This window comes from Maniola jurtina, chromosome 19 (assembly GCF_905333055.1).
Source record: "Maniola jurtina chromosome 19, ilManJurt1.1, whole genome shotgun sequence".
Lineage (NCBI taxonomy): Eukaryota > Metazoa > Arthropoda > Insecta > Lepidoptera > Nymphalidae > Maniola > Maniola jurtina.
Window position 1 is genome coordinate 5584899 of NC_060047.1, and position 19626 is coordinate 5604524.

At 36.8% G+C, this 19626-nt stretch overlaps 1 protein-coding gene across 3 annotated transcripts in view; it reads left to right on the forward strand.

The window, feature by feature from the left end:
• The window catches only part of LOC123875246 (serine/threonine-protein phosphatase 2A 56 kDa regulatory subunit gamma isoform-like), a 58731-nt gene that overhangs the window by 5617 nt on the left and 33488 nt on the right, over positions 1–19626 (forward strand). Inside the window, exons 1-2 of one of the 3 annotated variants that reach the window (XM_045920982.1) lie at positions 2991–3552; positions 16264–16438. In XM_045920982.1, the coding sequence (XP_045776938.1) occupies positions 3460–3552; positions 16264–16438 (268 nt within the window). In that variant the 5' untranslated portion in view covers positions 2991–3459. Of the gene's footprint in view, positions 1–2990; positions 3553–16263; positions 16439–19626 lie in introns of those variants that run through there. The other 2 variants (XM_045920983.1, XM_045920984.1) reach the window with 2 other exon arrangements.

Consider the following 19626-nt stretch of genomic DNA (forward strand, 5'->3'; position numbering starts at 1 on the left):
AACGTTGGTAACATCGGGTTAATGAAAATGCCAATTAACACGCCCCATTTCTCGTTTCAATCAAATTGTGGCCTATTTTTCAACCCCCGACCCAAAAAGAGGGGTGTTATAAGTTTGACGTGTGTAGTAGCGCCTAAACTAAAGAACCGATTTTAATTTAGTTTTTTTTTGTTTAAAAGGTGGCTTCATCGAGAGTGTTCTTAGCTATAATCCAAGAAAATCGGTTCAGCCGTTTGAAAGTTATCAGCTTTTTTCTAGTTACTGTAACCTTCACTTGTCGGGGGTTATAAATTTTTAATTTACACTGGTCGTTTATATGACTTAATAGTATTTCAAACGAATTGTGCCCATCATCACCATCATCTCTACCCGTCCACCCGGCCCACTACTGAGAACATCTCAGAATGAGAAACCATACTGGCCAAATAGGTATGGACGATACAGCGCACAAAACTAGTAGTCTAATCAGAAGTTGCAACATGGCAGTCTGTGGCATCGTAGCTCCTAAATGAATGAACCGATTTTAATTTAGTTTTTTTACCAGTCATACGCCTCATGTTCAGATTGGACTGTTTGTTTTGCGCCATTTGTTACATATCATGTGATGGTGAAATCTCACTTATTACACACTGCTGCGATATTACTGACCGGAATTTCGCTGTTCAGTGAAGGAACCAGAAAAAAATCCGTAACATTCGTGCTTTGTTTCTGTACCTGTCTGGCAAAGACAATCGTTATTTTAGAACTGAACTTCATCAGGATTTATGTTGTTTGGTTTTCGGGTAAATAATAATGTTTTGCCTCGTGTGAAGTCAACTATTATAAACTTAGATATCTTGTGCAGCTATTTGTCTTTCAGTTTGTTTTGCACTGTACGTGTTTTAAGTAGACGAGGTAGCTATAAAGCAGATATATTTTAGTTTTTACCTTTCATTATTTTGTTAGTACACTACAAGTGCATTTGTATTTGAAAAGTCAACAGCTGTTGTTGGTATTATAAAATAACCTACTCCTATGTGAAATGTTTGTTTGCTGAATATGAAGTACATTAGATATGTTACATAATATTACCACCAAGCGACCTTCATACTCATCCAACTAGCGAATTCTTAAGCATTTCTTAAAAAACTTTAAAATGATTTAAAAGAACCACGAAAACTTGACGGTAACAGTAGGTACGCTGAAAATGGTAGGTAGGTAGGTACCTACTAGGTAATGAGTAATGACTTATTTATGAATGCGCCATATTATTATTAAAATAGTAAATTAATAAATTAATCATCGACTCCGGCTGAAATCCATACTTTCATACTAATATTATGAATGCGAAAGTGTGTTTGCCTGTCTGTCTGTCTGCTAAGTTTTCACAGCTCAACCGCTAAACGATTTTAATGGATTTCTATGGGATTCTTAATGATCTGTCGGTCTAACCGATTTATGAAAGTTCGGCAACTTTTTATCCCGGCAAAGCAAAGAGCTTACCACGGTATTTTAAAAAATCCCTAAATCCACGCAAACGGAGTCGCGGACATCATCTAGTATTTCTTTTATATTTAGGTACTTGCCAATGAGGTGATATTATACTGCTTTCTCTTTCACGTGGGCGACTGACGCGGGGTAGACGCATATTTGCGATATTTTGAGATTGGGAATTAAGCGATTACGCTCCGTGGTCCGAATTTGCAAATAGATGCGTTTATTTATTTAGGACTTCCGTTATTTGTGGGAAAAGCAAGGCTGGCATTGTTTACGCTGGCCATCATTGATGCAATGATCACATCCGCGGTAGGTGCAGTGTCTGTCCTTGTCTCATACGATACCCGGGGTCCTGAGGCTGAGATCTAGCACTTTGACTTTGCCTAGACTTAACAACACTGTCTAAACGAGACAGCGTTATACCGCTGGCATAAATCTGTCTCGTTTTAACTGAAACTTAAGTCTAAGTAAAGTCAAAGTGCGCTGTGTAGATTTCAACCTGAGACGCCTGATACGATACCTTACGTGGACGGTATTGCTGGGTGTTTTATTGGGTATGTTGTAGCATAGCCAGTGAGTCCCACATACCCGCATTAGTGCGGCATGCGTAACTGCATTTTTACCAGCGGGAAAAAAAGGAGCAGGGTCTGTGGCATCGACGCGACGATAACTAATAAGTTGCAAGAGGCTCCGTCTACGGTACGGTCAGGCAGCCCGGAAACCATAAAGTTTCTCAACATCGCCTTTCCTGGAGCTAAATCCCAAGGCCACCCTGAAAGCGCTGACTGGACGTCATGAGCGCCGACCTGAAAGCCAATAGACTCAATAAATCAGATGCTCAAAACCGGGTAAAATGGGCGGCAAAATGCGGGCCCCACCTTATTGTAACAACGCTAGTCTAAGAATAATATCGGGTGCGAGTGCGATGTCAGTTGAAAACAGATTTATCTAACCACTATTTGCAGTGTGTATCTTAACTCTTAACGCTTTATAATTAACTAAATAGCGAATTTTTGTAGCAATGATGTAAGTCCGTGTTGACGCTGTATATAATCGAGATAATTCTACTATAAAACTGAAAAATTTCATGTTTTATGACCTCAATCTTCCCGTTTCATTTATCTTTTGACATGTGAGTTGAGAAACGTCTGTTTTTATATCATACTAGTTTCGCTCGTGACTTCGTACAGGTCGATTTACATTTTACATTTGTTTGGGAGCCCATAGTTGTTTAATTTAGTGTCCTGTGTCCTTGTAAAGTATCAAAGTAGTGTTTAAACTTAGTTCCAAACATTAGAATCCATTCGGTATTCGGTTATATTTCGGTTTTAAGAAATAGGTACCAATAAAACAGACACGCTTGCGGCTTTATAATATTAAATAATACATGTAAATAAGTATGAGATTAACATCTTCGTAGCTGAGTACAAGGTAAAACTTATGTTTTATAAATAAAATAGACGCAGGTAAAGCTTATCTTTGTGCTAAGAATCATGTAAATAAATATAGTTTTAGATCATAAAGTCACAATTTGGTTGTTCTAATAAAACGAATCCATACAAACAAGCTTATATCAAGATTTACGTAGCCCAAAACCACCGGCGATTCCAGTAAATGGCGCGTGATGCTATTATCCGTCCACCGTGTAATCTAATTTTATATGAGGCGATCGTTATAATTCTTTTAGTGTCCGTCTGAACACCCAGTTGCCTAAACTTTCAGTCAGTTCATGTGACTCATTTGTGAAGAAAGTTTGTGTCGGAACAATGGCTCGTGCGAATTGGGAGCTTCCGATAACGCGTCGGATAAAAATTCGACGACACATTCTCTTCTCCCGCATTGCAATTAGCCACAACACTATTTCGAATTAGATGTAGGTAGTAGGTACCTAAATGTGTTAATGAATAAGTGAAGAACACAGGAACGAACAGGAAGTGTTAGAAAAGATTTCGACTCTGTTAAAGTTCTTAAAGTGTAGTGAAAATGTTGGCGTCAACTGCCTCGGCCAATATGAGTCGACACTCATTGTCGACGGTGTTTCAAAAGAGACGCTCCGTTGACCGACCACTCGTCATGGTAAGCCATTGTTTTGTGACGTTCAATGTAACTAGTATTTTACGGAATGTTAAGTGTGCAACAGACGAGCGGCACTTTGTTGACGACAGAGGTGACTGCTGTATGTCGCGAGTCGGCGGCTGCCGTGTCGTGTGGACGTGCTGGTGGCTGCTGTCGACACGCGATGACAGTGTCGACAAAGCTAGTCTGTAAGAATAAGAACAGTTACAGTCCGATAAGGCTCTTTTGGCACTTGAGTGAGGGCGCTGTTGTAGCTTTATGCCGACACAGCGAACTATCAACAAGTGCACTTCTCAAGATGGAGGCTTTAGTTCCGATTTTTGTCACGCGCCAAAAGAGTCTTGTGGGACTGTATGTAGGTGTAAAGCTGTAAAAGGAATCTTCTTTCGGAAGCAGTTAAGGTGTGGTGTAAGATAGTCTACGAGTAAACCTTAAACTAAGCAGACGTGTTTCCTTGCAATACTCCCCGCGCACCCCCGCACACCTCAAAGGTTGCCACCTGCCACTTCTTGATTTACGGCTTACCACCATTTTACATAGATTTTTTTAAAATACTTATTGTTTGAAACAGCTCTTAGAAGCTCTTCATTTTGTAAAACAAATGTAAGTATAAAAATCTTTGCCTGTAAACTTTACACATATTAATTTGTATTCCACCTTCACAGTATCAATATTGAGTCGATTTCGGCTACGCGGCTATTGGTTCACGTATTGCCGTACAAGGAACATTCTTTCTACTAAACAAACACACATTATGCAAATAAATAATTTCTATTCTATTATATCTTAATGCGAAATATATGCGTCTTGAAAGTATTCTTCGATAATCTTAATGGTGCTAGATCATTATTCATTTTATTATATTGTGGGCACCAACATATGGTCACCAATATGTGGGGTACCCTATGGGGTATATATGACTCCGCTAGATGGGAAATGATACACCCAAGTTATGTACACTGATTTTTATTTTACCCACATTATATACAAAAATAAGGAATTTACACCAAAGAGCTGTATTTACAAATGCTAACTAATTATTTACACGGAACAGTAGCGTTCTATTCATTATCGCGAGTCGTCCAAAAAAGGTGGACGCAACGACCGTCAAAGCAGACGGATAAAACGAACTGGACCCGGGGAATATGGGAAAAGCCCTTATATAGCCTTTCCCCATCCACCGTACTCAATTACGCAAAACCCAGTAAATACCGGTTCTTACCGGTTGCGTGCAGGTGTCTTCTGCAGGTGCAATTCTCGGAATTGCCCTGCCACGAATCACCGCCGTCCAACAAGAAACAGTTGCGCGACGACCAAACGCGGTCCAATCAACCTACAGTAGTCGGTCGCCACAATATAATGGTGCTAGATTATTTATTATTCATTCATAGTCTAAAACATCCTACACACTTTAGGTTATCAATTTGAAACATAATGTTTTTATTCACGTTACGATTATTTCAAGAAAAATAAAGAATAAACATGTTCTTTGTAATAACTACATTGAAAATAATCATAATATCGAGTTACGTATTTGTCTCGCCACAAACGTCCTTCACACATTAGTAACGGCCTGCCATTACAGGTACCTATTTATTTCTTGATATCTTTAGATGCGAGTGGAATTTACACATTATTGATTAAGAAAAAGAATATGTCCTTGTCGACTCGGAATAATATAACCTATTATGGTTATAATTATGGCATAACAATACAATTGGAACCAATATTTCATACCGTTTCATCGCTTCATGTGAGGCGGTATTATCTTCTCTAACTTGACCAATGACCATGTTTAAAAGTTTAGTTAAAATCATTTGGATTGAATTCATATAGATATACTATGCGATAACAAAGAATATTTCGGTGTAAGGTTTAAAGAATCGCGAGCGCATAATATGCAGTTGAAACCGTAGTTTATTAAAAAGATTTAAATATTGGGACCATTGTGACGATCATAACTTGTGTTCTTGTTAGGTATTAGATAATTAAATTATCAATACCTCGAGGTTTGGTGCCTCCGAAATACCTACGCAGTAGGTACCTACTTCTTGGTTCCTTCATTGTTATGTTTTAAGATTTTTTTATCACATTTAACTCTGTCTACGTCATAAAAGCAAATTATTATTTTTAGATGTAGCGGTTGGCTGGTGTACTGTCGATGAATCTGTCAATCAGTTTTTTCTTAAGTATTGGTTTTGAACAACTCTATTCTTAGCACTCGATGTCAACAAAATAATTACCGGGTGATTTTCAAATAGTAATACGTGAAGAATGGTACGTCATTAAATGAATTTTCATAAAATAAACTTTTAACCGGAACGAATGAAAACGAAGTGATAAGTTTTGCCTTAAAAAAATAGATGGAATCATACTTTGTAGTTTGCCAAAAATTGCGGCCTAAATCTCATAGACTACAGGCCCATGTTCAAAAATGGATGGGTCATATGAACCACCAGGTGACGTATACAGGACGATATAAGAGCATAAAATAATAAGATTCAGCACTATGCCGTCACTTGTAAGCTGTCCAACAGAGTGCTGGTGAGAATTCAAAAGTGCAGGTAGAGTGAGTACATTTTGGTCATATATTTTTGTACGGCATTTTTACCATCGATAGATCCATGAAAAATAATAAGAAAGCGCGCAGTGCCGTAAAAAAATGGTGCGCCACAAAGTCAGTAAATTTTTTGATTTTCTGACAATTTCCAGGATAAATTTGGTCATTTAATTCTGTACGGCATTAGTTTCATACTGTTTCAATACAGCCTCTAATCCATTATTCCGCAACGCCGTACAAAAATCATGCGACAAGGGGAAAAAATTGAGGGTAGCAACCCCCTCTCTTTCCGTGGTCCGGGGGATGATTTGAAACAACATAAAATTAATTTATTTTGAAAGTGTTTTATGCATAGATAATATTTTTTTACATGCCGTACATTTTCGTTGGTCCAAAGGTTTGTAGGGGATGTGGATATTATATACACACCCGTTCACTTCAGTTAGACGGCATAGTGTTTTTATCAAATTATCAATTGTTCTCTTCAAAAATATGTTAATGCCGTACAGTATCAGATGGCCATAAAGTAAGTACTACACCCTTAAAATGGTAGCGTCATTTTCATCAGCCTAAAAGATATGGTCTGCATTAAAATGTACGGCATAATTTTTTCCTAATTTATTTATCTTAATACTATTTAAAACAAGGGAAAACCGTAGATAATATGCTATATTTTATTAATCTATGAATATTTAAACTTTTGCAATAATTTGAAAAATTTCAGTTTTTGTATTTCTCTATTTTTTTTTAGAACAGTTTCTTTTGAACGGCAATACTATATAACAATAGTATTTTACACTATCATGTTAAAAAAAAAGTTGCCGTACAGAGTTAAATGATTTTACAGCTTTAAAAATCAAGTATACCATGAAATTAAGATAATTATTGATACACATTCAAATGAACACTAATTTTTTGACGGCATTATTTTTAATAGTACTTTTGAGTGCTAGATAATGTTTTGGAACCAAAGCCGTACTTTTTCAAATCACCCCCCGGACCACGGAAAGAGAGGGGGTTGCTACCCTCAATTTTTTCCCCTTGTCGCATGATTTTTGTACGGCGTTGCGGAATAATGGATTAGAGGCTGTATTGAAACAGTATGAAACTAATGCCGTACAGAATTAAATGACCAAATTTATCCTGGAAATTGTCAGAAAATCAAAAAATTTACTGACTTTGTGGCGCACCATTTTTTTACGGCACTGCGCGCTTTCTTATTATTTTTCATGGATCTATCGATGGTAAAAATGCCGTACAAAAATATATGACCAAAATGTACTCACTCTACCTGCACTTTTGAATTCTCACCAGCACTCTGTTGGACAGCTTACAAGTGACGGCATAGTGCTGAATCTTATTATTTTATGCTCTTATATCGTCCTGTATACGTCACCTGGTGGTTCATATGACCCATCCATTTTTGAACATGGGCCTGTAGTCTATCATAGATCATAGATTAGACACTTATAACTAGTGCGAACTCCCAACCTTAAAACCGAAAAGTCCTGACTCTTACTGAATCATCAACGCCCAGCCCAAACCCTTGGACCTAAAAAGCTGGAACTTTGCACAGAGGTTCCCTTTATAATTATCCCTAGGACTAAGACCGGATTTTTCTAAATTCGCACGGGATAGGTAATAAAAAGAGGTTTATATTTTGGTATTCGGTACTTTTCTTAGGCTATAAGCACATTAGCATTATTTTTTTGGAGCTGATTACTTACCACTTAATCAGAAATAGGCGCTTAAGAGCTGAATTAGGCCCTTTTGAATGAAAAGGTGTGGTTCGCTTGCATCAGCATAAAAATATAGTGTGTTGCAACCGCGCTGGCGGCACCGACATACGAGCAAAAAATTCAATAATCCGTTTCTGGCGTCTATTTCTTGGGTAAAGTGGTTTTCACTTTTTTTCAACCGGATCCGAGTCTAGTCTGTAGATATTAGTTGTATCACTAGGAGCTTGGAGCATCTATTATATGTACATTTAACTCATTGACAGCACTGTCAATGAGTTAAATGTACAAATTGCTATGAACAACCCTGCTATGAACAAAATTGCAAATCCAGAATCTGTCTTGTAAATCACCTTTACAAATATACAATACATAAAGATACCATACTACTACCACTAATATGTTATGAAGAACGGACTTTGTGACTTATCAGTTTGTGTAGGTATATTATGTGGAGGGTATTCTCTGGAACCACTACACCTATTAAAAACAAAAATTCACCATTTGAATAGTTGGAGCGGGCTATAACAAGGAAATATATCCGGAATAACAAGTAGCCTATATGTTAATCCAGGGTATAACCTATCTCCATTCCAAATTTCAGCTGAATCCGTCCATTAGTTTTTGCGTGAAAGAGTAACAAACACACACACATACACATAAACTTTCTCCTTTATGATATTAAGTGTGATAGTGTAACTAGGTAGCTGATACTTAGGCTATAATTCTAAACAAAAAACCGAAATCTTAACGGACATCCTTCAAACTTGGACTCACCCAGGAGAATCCAGACGGTTAGCTACCTACACTCTTAAGGTAATTGCTATTTGACAAATCGCAAAAATGCTGTACTTTGAAGTAAATTGTTTATTTTTCTAAAGCATTAACAGCTATTAAATACATGCAATTAAAAACTTCAGTTTGTGAAGATTATAAGGGCCTCTTTTAATTTAGTATACATTATCCCAATAAATAAAAAAAAAACAAGTTGAAAACATTGCTGTTCGCAACTTGTTCTGTAAAAATTTTCTTTAACATCTTGATACTTTGAAGCCAACCTCCAGAAAATGATATGTTTAGGTTTAGCAATCAATTTGAACTGTTAGTTTTATACTAAATGTTTTTCATTTCTTAAATAATCTAAAACTAACCAAAAAACTTCCTGTGCTATTTATTTTCTTGCAGGCGCTCTATGGAATTCAGTGTCCACTGGACTGTCATGGCGGAAGGACTGTGCGCGTCATTTCGTCGCAAAATATTATTTAAAATGAATTTAAGCTTATTATTTTTGAATGAAAGTTGTGTTTATAATCGTTGAAAAATAAAATAGGGATTTTTTCATTTCTAAATGAAGCCTGCTTATATACTAAAATTTATTCTAAAGTTACGGTTTTACCAGGTAAATACTCGGAGGTTGTCATAGATTATGATGACAGATAGTAAGTGTTCTAAATAGGTATTATACCTATGTTTTTTAGGAGATAGCGCGCCTCGTTTCGGGCGCCGTGTTCCGAAATGGATTTCGTAGTAGTGCAAGTTTGGTGCAAGCCCCACATGACGGAGGTGTATGCGTCAGGCATTTCCTGTGTACAAAAAAAGACCTATATTTCGGATCCATTTTTCATCACTGACATCATGCACTATTCAAAGACGGGTCTTCAAGCATTGAGGAATTTTGGACGAGAGACATCTCGAAGGTTCCCGAAGGCTGCCTAACTGAGTTAGATTTGTCGGCTAGCTAGCTTTTTTGAAATTGGACCTACTTAGCTGGATTGTGTGTTAGAGATTTCTTATGAGATATTATATGTACATAATATAACCATCATAAGAAAGCTCAGATTCATGCTGCGTTGGAACGCCATTTCGGCGGCCGTGTTTCATAATAAAGAATACGATGCGGAGAGAGATGTCACTCTCAAGGTCTTTAAATGTATCCATGCAAAAAACCACGTCGACTGGTTGCTCCGTTGCAGCGTGATTGAATATTAAACCAACAAACACACTTTCGCATTTGAAATATGGCCAGTGATTATAAGAAACAGTTAAAATCTCTCTCTGCTCTCCGAGAGACGTTAGGCAAAGTGAACACGAATTATGACACTTCTGTGTTCTTATACAAGCTTAGGTCTCTCAATTTTGTCAATTAATGTCAAATTTCTTTCTCAGATCAAAACCTAGTAAGTGGTTTAAATTCAAGAGAAGTTTAGGAACAAACCTTTGAGAACATGGAAAACTTGCAGGTATGCAGGTTTCCTCACGATGTTTTCCTTCGCCGTTAAAGCAAGTGATATTAAATTGCTTAAAACGCACATAACTGAAAAGTTAGTAGTGCGTGATTCCGGGATCGAACCCCCGACCTTCGATTAGGAGGCGGACGTTCTAACCACTAGGCTATGACAGTTTTTAAAATAGGGGTTTAAATATTTTAGTGTGAAGACTGGCCTACACATTTATTCATTACATGTGCATCATTTTCTTTTTTAGGGTTCCGTACCTCAAAATGAAAAACGGAGCTCTTAAAGGATCACTTTGTTGTCTGTCCATTTGTCCGTCTGTCCGTCAAGAAAACCTATACAGTACTTCCCGTTGATCTAGAATCACGAAATTTGTTCTCGGATTTATTCCTTTACTTGGGCTATGAGAGTTGAGACCTATCTACCTGCCCATAATTCTAGGTTAACGGGAAATACCCTATCGGTTTTCTTGACAGACACGACAGACGGACAGACGGACAGAAAGACAGACATCAAAGTGATCCTATAAGGGTCCCGTGTTTCCTTTTGAGATATGGAACCCTAAAAACATTATGTAAGTATGCAAAGTATTTCCCTTGCAAACCATATTTAACAGTTGACATGTAGATGTCATTGACTTTTCCTATCTTACTTTTAAGTTTTAATGCATTATTAAGTATTTACTGTTTTGACATGGTATTTAGATAATGGGTGATATTTATTTTATTTAATCTAATTCCTTTGAAAAACTTAGTAAGGCGCATTAATCTATAAAAAACCTAGCGAGTTCATAGACTTACTATGTTTTAAAATGGTCAAAGCGACTTACTAGCTTTTAATTTTACTTTAATGTGGGTGTCCTTACAATACAACGGGACATACTATGAAAGTTAGGCTTATGACATAAAACGATTTTCGGAAAAATGACATTTACTTTGTTTTGATATGGGGCGGTCGATATAATTAGGTACTAGGGTAAAGGCTCAAGTAAATTAACAGATTGGACGTTTTTACATGTATTAAGAGCTGGAATAAAAAACCGGCTGATATACATTTTTTAAATATTTTCTTACAAATTCTTACACTTTTTTCAATTTCAATTTCAAAACCGTGTTCCGTTCAAACCGTTCAAAAGTGCGTGTGCGTGCGTCCATGTGTGTGTGTGAGTGTGTGTGAGTATATACTTGTCTGTATGTTTGTACGAGTGTTTGTGAGTGTGGTATTGCGTTGTATAACCACATGAGTAGCGAACAGAGTCAAAGCTTCATACAAGCGCGCTACGATAGGTACACTACTACAAGCTTGAGGCGCGTGTGTGCGTGAGCACAGGCGCTACGTCGCGTACGGAGAGAAATCGGTTTATACCGGCTCGGCCTGTGCGCAAGCTCAGGGGCTGCAGTACACGTCGCGCGTCGTGTTTTCATTTAATTTAATGTTAATGATAATAATTTAAATAGTGTTTAAAATCTATTTTCTTGAACTGTCATAGATTTTGTTCAAAATCAATATCTGAGGATCCCTAGGATCACAAAACAGGAAATTGTTACCAAAACTTAAAACAGTTGGCACCATTTTGTAATTCTTTGTTAATTGACCGATTTCGTTCAAAATCGATATTTAGAGCTCCCTGGGATCACAAAATAAGAAACTGTTACCAAAATTTAAAAAAGTCGACGCCATTTTGAAATTCTTTGTTAATTGACCGATTTCGTTCAAAATCGATATTTAGAGCTCCCTGGGATCACAAAAAAGGAAACTGTTCCCAAAATTTAAAAAAGTCGACGCCATTTTGAAATTCTTTGTTAATTGACCGATTTCGTTCAAAATCGATATTTAGAGCTCCCTGGGATCACAAAATAAGAAACTGTTACCAAAATTTAAAAAAGTCGACGCCATTTTGAAATTCTTTGTTAATTGACAGATTTCGTTCAAAATCGATATTTAGAGCTCCCTGGGATCACAAAATAAGAAACTGTTACCAAAATTTAAAAAAGTCGACGCCATTTTGAAATTCTTTGTTGATTGACCGATTTCGTTCAAAATCGATATTTAGAGCTCCCTGGGATCACAAAAAAGGAAACTGTTACCAAAATTTAAAAAAGTCGACGCCATTTTGAAATTCTTTGTTAATTGACCGATTTCGTTCAAAATCGATATTTAGAGCTCCCTGGGATCACAAAAAAGGAAACTGTTACCAAAATTTAAAAAAGTCGACGCCATTTTGAAATTCTTTGTTAATTGACCGATTTCGTTCAAAATCGATATTTAGAGCTCCCTGGGATCACAAAATAAGAAACTGTTACCAAAATTTAAAAAAGTCGACGCCATTTTGAAATTCTTTGTTAATTGACCGATTTCGTTCAAAATCGATATTTAGAGCTCCCTGGGATCACAAAATAAGAAACTGTTACCAAAATTTAAAAAGTCGACGCCATTTTGAAATTCTTTGTTGATTGACCGATTTCGTTCAAAATCGATATTTAGAGCTCCCTGGGATCACAAAAAAGGAAACTGTTACCAAAATTTAAAAAAGTCGACGCCATTTTGAAATTCTTTGTTAATTGACCGATTTCGTTCAAAATCGATATTTAGAGCTCCCTGGGATCACAAAATAAGAAACTGTTACCAAAATTTAAAAAAGTCGACGCCATTTTGAAATTCTTTGTTAATTGACCGATTTCGTTCAAAATCGATATTTAGAGTTCCCTGGGATCACAAAAAAGGAAACTGTTACCAGAATTTAAAAAAGTCGACGCCATTTTGAAATTCTTTATTAATTGACCGATTTCGTTCCAAATCGATATTTAGAGCTCCCGGGATCACAAAATAAGAAACTGTTACCAAAATTTAAAAAAGTCATCGCCATTTTGAAATTCTTTGTTAATTGACCGATTTCGTTCAAAATCGATATTTAGAGTTCCCTGGGATCACAAAAAAGGAAACTGTTACCAGAATTTAAAAAAGTCGACGCCATTTTGAAATTCTTTATTAATTGACCGATTTCGTTCAAAATCGATATTTAGAGCTCCCTGGCATCACAAAAAAGGAAACTGTTACCAAAATTTAAAAAATATTTTTAACCGACTTCAAAAAAAGGAAGAGGTTCTGAATTCCTCGTTATCTTTTTTTTTTAATGTATGTTCCCCGATTACTCAAAGACGCCTGGACCGATTTGGATTTTTTTCATTTGGATTTGGATCAGACAAGTAATTTCCAAAATTTATCGAGGTGTTAACATCAAGAAGAACATCTGCAAGTTATTCCAATCATTTTTGTACCATTTGGTGGCGAGTACGTATTAAAGAATGTCGTGCAAGTGTGTCCAACTTTGTAAAACAAGCATACTCGGGCTACTTTGAGAACCCATTAGCAGCTAACAGCAAGGCCTGGACTCCAAATTTTTATATGTGGAAGCTGTATTTCCTCATTGCGTTTATGAGCAAATAAGAATAGACCCTACTTTTACTAAAAAAAAGTATTATAATTTGGCGCGACCCATCTAAACACCATGATGATTATTATTTCTGCATTGTGAATATAACCAGAAGAAACAGCAAAAAAATTGTTCCAAGCGACTCTATTGTAACTTGCAGTCTACAATTAGAACGATTCTGACTTCTGGTGATAAATCTGTACCTCAGCCCCAACCCAGTACCTCCAATCTACTTCAAGAACTTTCAGAAGGTAGTGACGATGTAGTGACTTTTACATCTCAACTTAGACTATTCAATCAAAATGCTTTGGACCACTTAATGAGAGATCTTAGATTGTCTAAAAAGCATCAGAACATGTGGCTTCTCGGCTCAAAGGAACAAATCTGATAACATGTGTTACGGTATATTGTTCTCACTACTCTCAAAACATTCAGCAGCTGATGTTGCACTTCCAGCGACTTGGGTGCAACATGGGCATTAAGTTTCATTTTCTCTATTATACAGAAAGGGCTCTATTATACATTCTAAAACAGGTTTTATTTATTATTATTATGTAAAATAGTTTTTGATTTATCGCGCAAAATGTAGAAAAAATATACAATAAGTCAAAAACTGTGAAAATCTGACAATTTTTTTTGAATTCCAAGCCGAAAATATATTTAAGAATTTATTTATTAATAGGAATCAAGAGTTTATGCACTAGATAGAGTTCGTTCATTCACTGAAATTCCCAGTTCATTTACTGGCAATTTATCCTTTTGTTAAATAAAATAATTTATAATAATTAATACCACGCATTTTATTTGATTTTTTGATATTTAAATAATTTAAGAGTGTATACCTACTGTGTACAGACACACAAAATATAAAAATTATATATAGAACGATTCTCATATACCTTAATTTTAGGTCAATGTCAGGGTAGTCCTTATTCGTTCATGTACTGGATCTTTTACCCTCCTACGTCAAAATACTAAAAGTCCGCGTAAATTTCGCAGATTGAAATGTCTGCTTGATTAATTGTCAATAGAGGGTCATGACATGTCAAAATTGCTAGTTTGAAGGTGAAATCGTCTATGTCATTCGCATTGGCTTTCCTCTTAACTTAATTTCCTTTCATAGCTACTCTGACACTGCCAAAGTCGATACAAATCCCATTACGTCTAGTTTAAGCTAGATATATCAAAGGCGAATCCTACCGATCCTATTTCGCTACGGAACTCACAAGGATTCTCGTAGGTACGCAGACTAATCGCCATTAATTATTATATTTGTTAGAACTTGTGAAGGCTAAAGCTATTTATAGCTTTTTGTTCTTATCTATTTTCCCGGCTGCCGACTAGGAGTCCAATCTGCTACGGGTTATTTGATATAATTTATCACATCTTTATTAGGATACAAATTTATTTAGGCGCCGCCGTGTCCTTATACCGGCTTTTGGTAATTAAATTAGTTTTATCACTAGCTTGCAAAGCTCCCGGACTGGTGAAAAGATAACTTTGAAAATTGGGAATTTTTAAATTAAGTATCGTAATCGTATTAAGTAATCTCTTTTTAAGGGCTTATTTTTGAATCGTTAGATAACTTATGCGATGTATATCGAATTAGTGATACCTATAATATTGGGGCATCTTCTACAACTCATTACCACAAAATTCTTTTAATTATTTTTTAATTTATTTGAGCAAATTTTCAAAAAATCTCTTATTATATCGATAGTTCAATCCCGAACACACTGTATAATCACGGAATATATACATATATGACTATATTTCCATTACAAAACTTGCCACAACGTAATTGAAAAATTCGCGCCAAATATAATTAGATTATTTCTACTAAAAGATTTTTGTTATCCAGCTGGCTTCGGTCACTGCTTCCACGGATATTTTACACACTCGTATCTAATAGGATTTGGCTCTAACTTTAGACAGGGTAGGTGATATGCCTGCCTAGTCGTAGTCCATAAACTTTGTCTGTAATTGGGACGACAATAGCGGCCAAAATTGATAGTCTACCTCTACTCGTATTAAAGAACTGACGATTGTATTAGATGCTCTGAATCGATTTCTACTTGCGATTGCGACCAAATTAATAATTCATGAGCATTCTGCTACCTACCACGCATTCGATGCTTTGCGTCGAAAAACCTGATTTATACTTAACAATAATAATAAAATAATATAGATGTCATTTACCTTAATTCATTTCGCTTTATTAATTTATCGAAATATCATAAAACGCCTACTCAAGAATTCCATATCAGTTTGAAAAATTAAAAAATGTTTCTATTTCTATGGAATTGAATGATTTTTTATTCAAATAAACCTTTTTCAGATTGCATGCACAGTCGCAGTAATTGAAATTCAGCTAAAATACAATTAATTGAAATTGTAGGAGGATAGATATATTGTGATACTAACTTTGCAACTCTATCGTGGTATCTTAGCTGAAGTGGCCGTGGGCAGGCCACGTCTGCCGCAGAACTGATGGCCACTGGGGCAGACGTGTTCTGGAGTGGAGAATGCGTATCAGCAAGCGCAGTGTGGGGCGACCTCCGACCCACTGAACTGACGACCTTAAGAGGATAGCGGGAAGTGAGTGAATGAGGAAGAGCACGCCTGTGTGGTGGCGTGCTCTTAGGAAGTCTCTTATTCCAGCAGTGGAGGCAAACAGGCTGATTGATTGATTGGTCGTGGTAAAGGGGGCTGATTTGTCATACTTAATTGACTGTTCTCTTGTTGCAGAGTCGTTCAGAGAGGCCCGTCCTGGGCACGAGGCCGCCGCCACCTGCGGCCATCCTGAAAGCCGTCGACGGGCCGCGACCCCCTGGCTGGAACGGTCAGCCGCGCAGACACGGCTCCAGTCGCTTTAGTGTACACAATCAGAATCAAGAGCTCGTCAAACTACCGCCTATTAAAGGTAAGCACTTAGGATGTGATCTATAGAGCTGACTGTGACTTTGCTCAGAGTTATACTGTGAGTAGATACTACGAGTAGGTACTTCGAATCGAAATTTCTCAGATTTGGACAGGATCCAGTAAAGAGCCTAAGGACTCGCACTTAGTTACTAAGGTTACTCAGGAGTTGTGAATTATATCAACCAGACAGTGTTAGCCAATCAGAGGTGATTGCGATCATAAAATTGTATAACAAAATCTATCTCTCTCTCTCACTCTGCATCGTGTTCCGCATTGCTCATCCCTTTCCATTAACACAATAGTAGGAGTATTATGGCGTAACAATGCGGTGGGCTCCCTGATTTTTTCGCTTGTACAAAAATAAGGGTAGACAAAAGATCATGAATTGCAAAAGCAAAACAATAATATAGGGTTAAAAATACATGTTTCAAATACCTCAATTAGTAAAATCTAAACATTAGGCCGGCTTTACACGGGCATCTCGAGCAGTAAGCTAGTGATCAAAATACAGGAACCGCTCGAGCAGTCATTGATCAACCGCTGCCATTGATAACTGCTGCCGACCGCCCGAAGCAGTCGCAACTCGCAACTGCTCGAGGAGTTCCATGTATGTACGTATGCAAATAGAAGAGTGTAGTTCACTATGCAGTCAGCTTGAAGCAGCCAATCATGACTACTTCGAGCTGCCCGTGTAGGCCGACCTAATTACGAGTTACAAATGAAAACGTTTTTTAGTGTCAGAAAAGCGACATTAAAACAATAGGAGACATGTAAAAATGAAACCGGGACAAGCGTGTCAGAGGGTTCTTGTCATTAGCAATCTAATTAGAACAAACAATAAATAAAACGTGTATAGAAAGTGAACGAAATCTCTACGTTATATAAAAAAAGAAACTGAGTGACTGAAATATACAACGTCCAGCTTAAACAGCAAACTTCTGATTCTAGAAACTTGAAATTTTGCATATAAATAAATAAACATTAAACAAAAAGTTTATTAAGCTCAAAGAACAATACAAGGAAAAAAATACAAAAGATGTTAAAAACTACAAACTTAAAACGAAAGTTAAAAGTACGAGTTAGGAAATACAAAGAAAACCGGTTAAGTGCGAGTCGGGCTCGCACATGAAGGGTTCCGTACCATCGTACAAGATATGCCTAACACCTTTTATCTGGAACTCTGCAAGTTAATAACGGTCTGCGCCATCTATATGTGATTTAGTGAATTAAATTTTTCGTGACGTGAACACATTTTAAATTTTTTTTGTATGATATACCTAACCACAAATTCACGGTTTTCGGATTTATTCCTTTACTTGTGCTATAAGACCTACCTACCTGCCAATTTCATGACTCTAGGTCAACGGGACCCTATAGGTTTTCTTGAAAGACAGACAGACGGACAGATAGACAGACAAACAACAAAGTGATCCTATAAGAGTTCCGTTTTTCCTTTTGATGTACGGAACCCTAAAAAACAATTTCATGTGTGAGGTAAAGGGGCTACTGCTAGGAATAAGTAAACCCGTGGGGGCTATGAAAAGAGTTACAGAAATTCTACCCCACTACATAAATAAAAGCCGGGGTGAATCACCTAGTAAAGACGTTAAGAAATGAAAAAATATTTGTGGGACTGTGGTAAATACATCCAAAATTTTCAAGAAAACAGTAGAATTTTATCAAGTTACATTCAATATCTAGCCCTGATGGCGTATACAATAAAGAAAATTTCACTTGTCTACTTGACTGGCGTCTACGTAAAACAGATTGTTCGACGCAATCTGCTCGTGATTTCAAGAACGTTACCAAAATAGATTGTACGACTAATAGCCAGAATTAATACTCTAGAAATAGAATTCGACTAATAATTTACAAAAACAACAAACATGAACGTATCTCCTATGGTTTACAGTTAATTTAAAGATCATGGTTGACGTAAAAAATCTCTTCTTCCCATCATCATCAGCCTGTGGACGTCGACTTAGGCCTTCCCTAAAGAGCGCCACCATACCCAGTCCTCAACCTTTCTCAACCAGCCTCTTTATATCGTCGGTCTATCGAGCTGGAGGGCGTCCCACACTACGCTTGCTTCTTGTACCACATAACCAAACATACAAACTTTCGCCTTTATAATAATATTATTATAAAGGCGAAAGTTTGTATGTATGTGCGTGTGTGTGTGTGTGTTTGTTACTCCTTCACGCAAAAACTACTGGATGGATTTGGCTGGGGATGAAGATAGATAATATCCTGGATTAGCACATAGGCTACTTTTTATCCCGGAAAATCACAGAGTTCCCACGGGATTTCGAAAAACCTAAATACACGCGGGCGAAGTCGCGGACATCGGCTAGTAGTGTTATAAATTTTAATATCTTATTTATTTCTTACAACAACTTTATTATCTTTAAACATCTTATTTGTGCGCATCAATCTTTCACATCATAAAGCATATTATTATAAGTAGGTAATTATTCCAACTAGATATTATACTGTTCCAACTTTAGTAGATATCTACCAAATTCTTAAATGATCCAACTTTTGTCAAACTGGGTGCACCCATTTCGAACTCAAGTGAATTGAATTTCTCGTGGGCAGAACTGTGGACAAAAAAATTACATCTTACATAATATTTTCCTATTATTTATTGCTCACATGATATCCCTTCGAACATGGTGTTGATTAGTAGAGAAAACTAGTACTACTAACTACTTGTATAAACAAAGCAAGGAATGCTGTAAACATCCAGGATGAGGTCAGACCACTTCGCGAAACAGGGTGAGTTTCACTGCAAAGTTAATATAAAAACTTTTAACCAATTTTGAAACAAACTAAACAAAAAGTACCTACCAAATTCGCCGAGTATCTTTCTATTCAGATCGTCAAAGGCTGAAAAAAGGGTTTCTCAGCATTTTGGATTCAAAATATGGTCCAACATTTTATGTAGCTTTTAGGGTTCCGCACTCGAAGGGACCGGAACGGGTCGCTGTCCGTCGTCACTCCGTTCGTCCGTCTGTCAGCAGGCTGTATCTTGCGAATCATAATAGTTTCACAAAATGTGTATTTCCTGCTATAACAGCTAAGGTCCACAAACAACAAAATATAATAAAAATATACAAGGAACCAAAAGCTTAATTTGCTAATACAGAAATCTGTATGGTGCAACATGCAGCATTCGATATACACTGC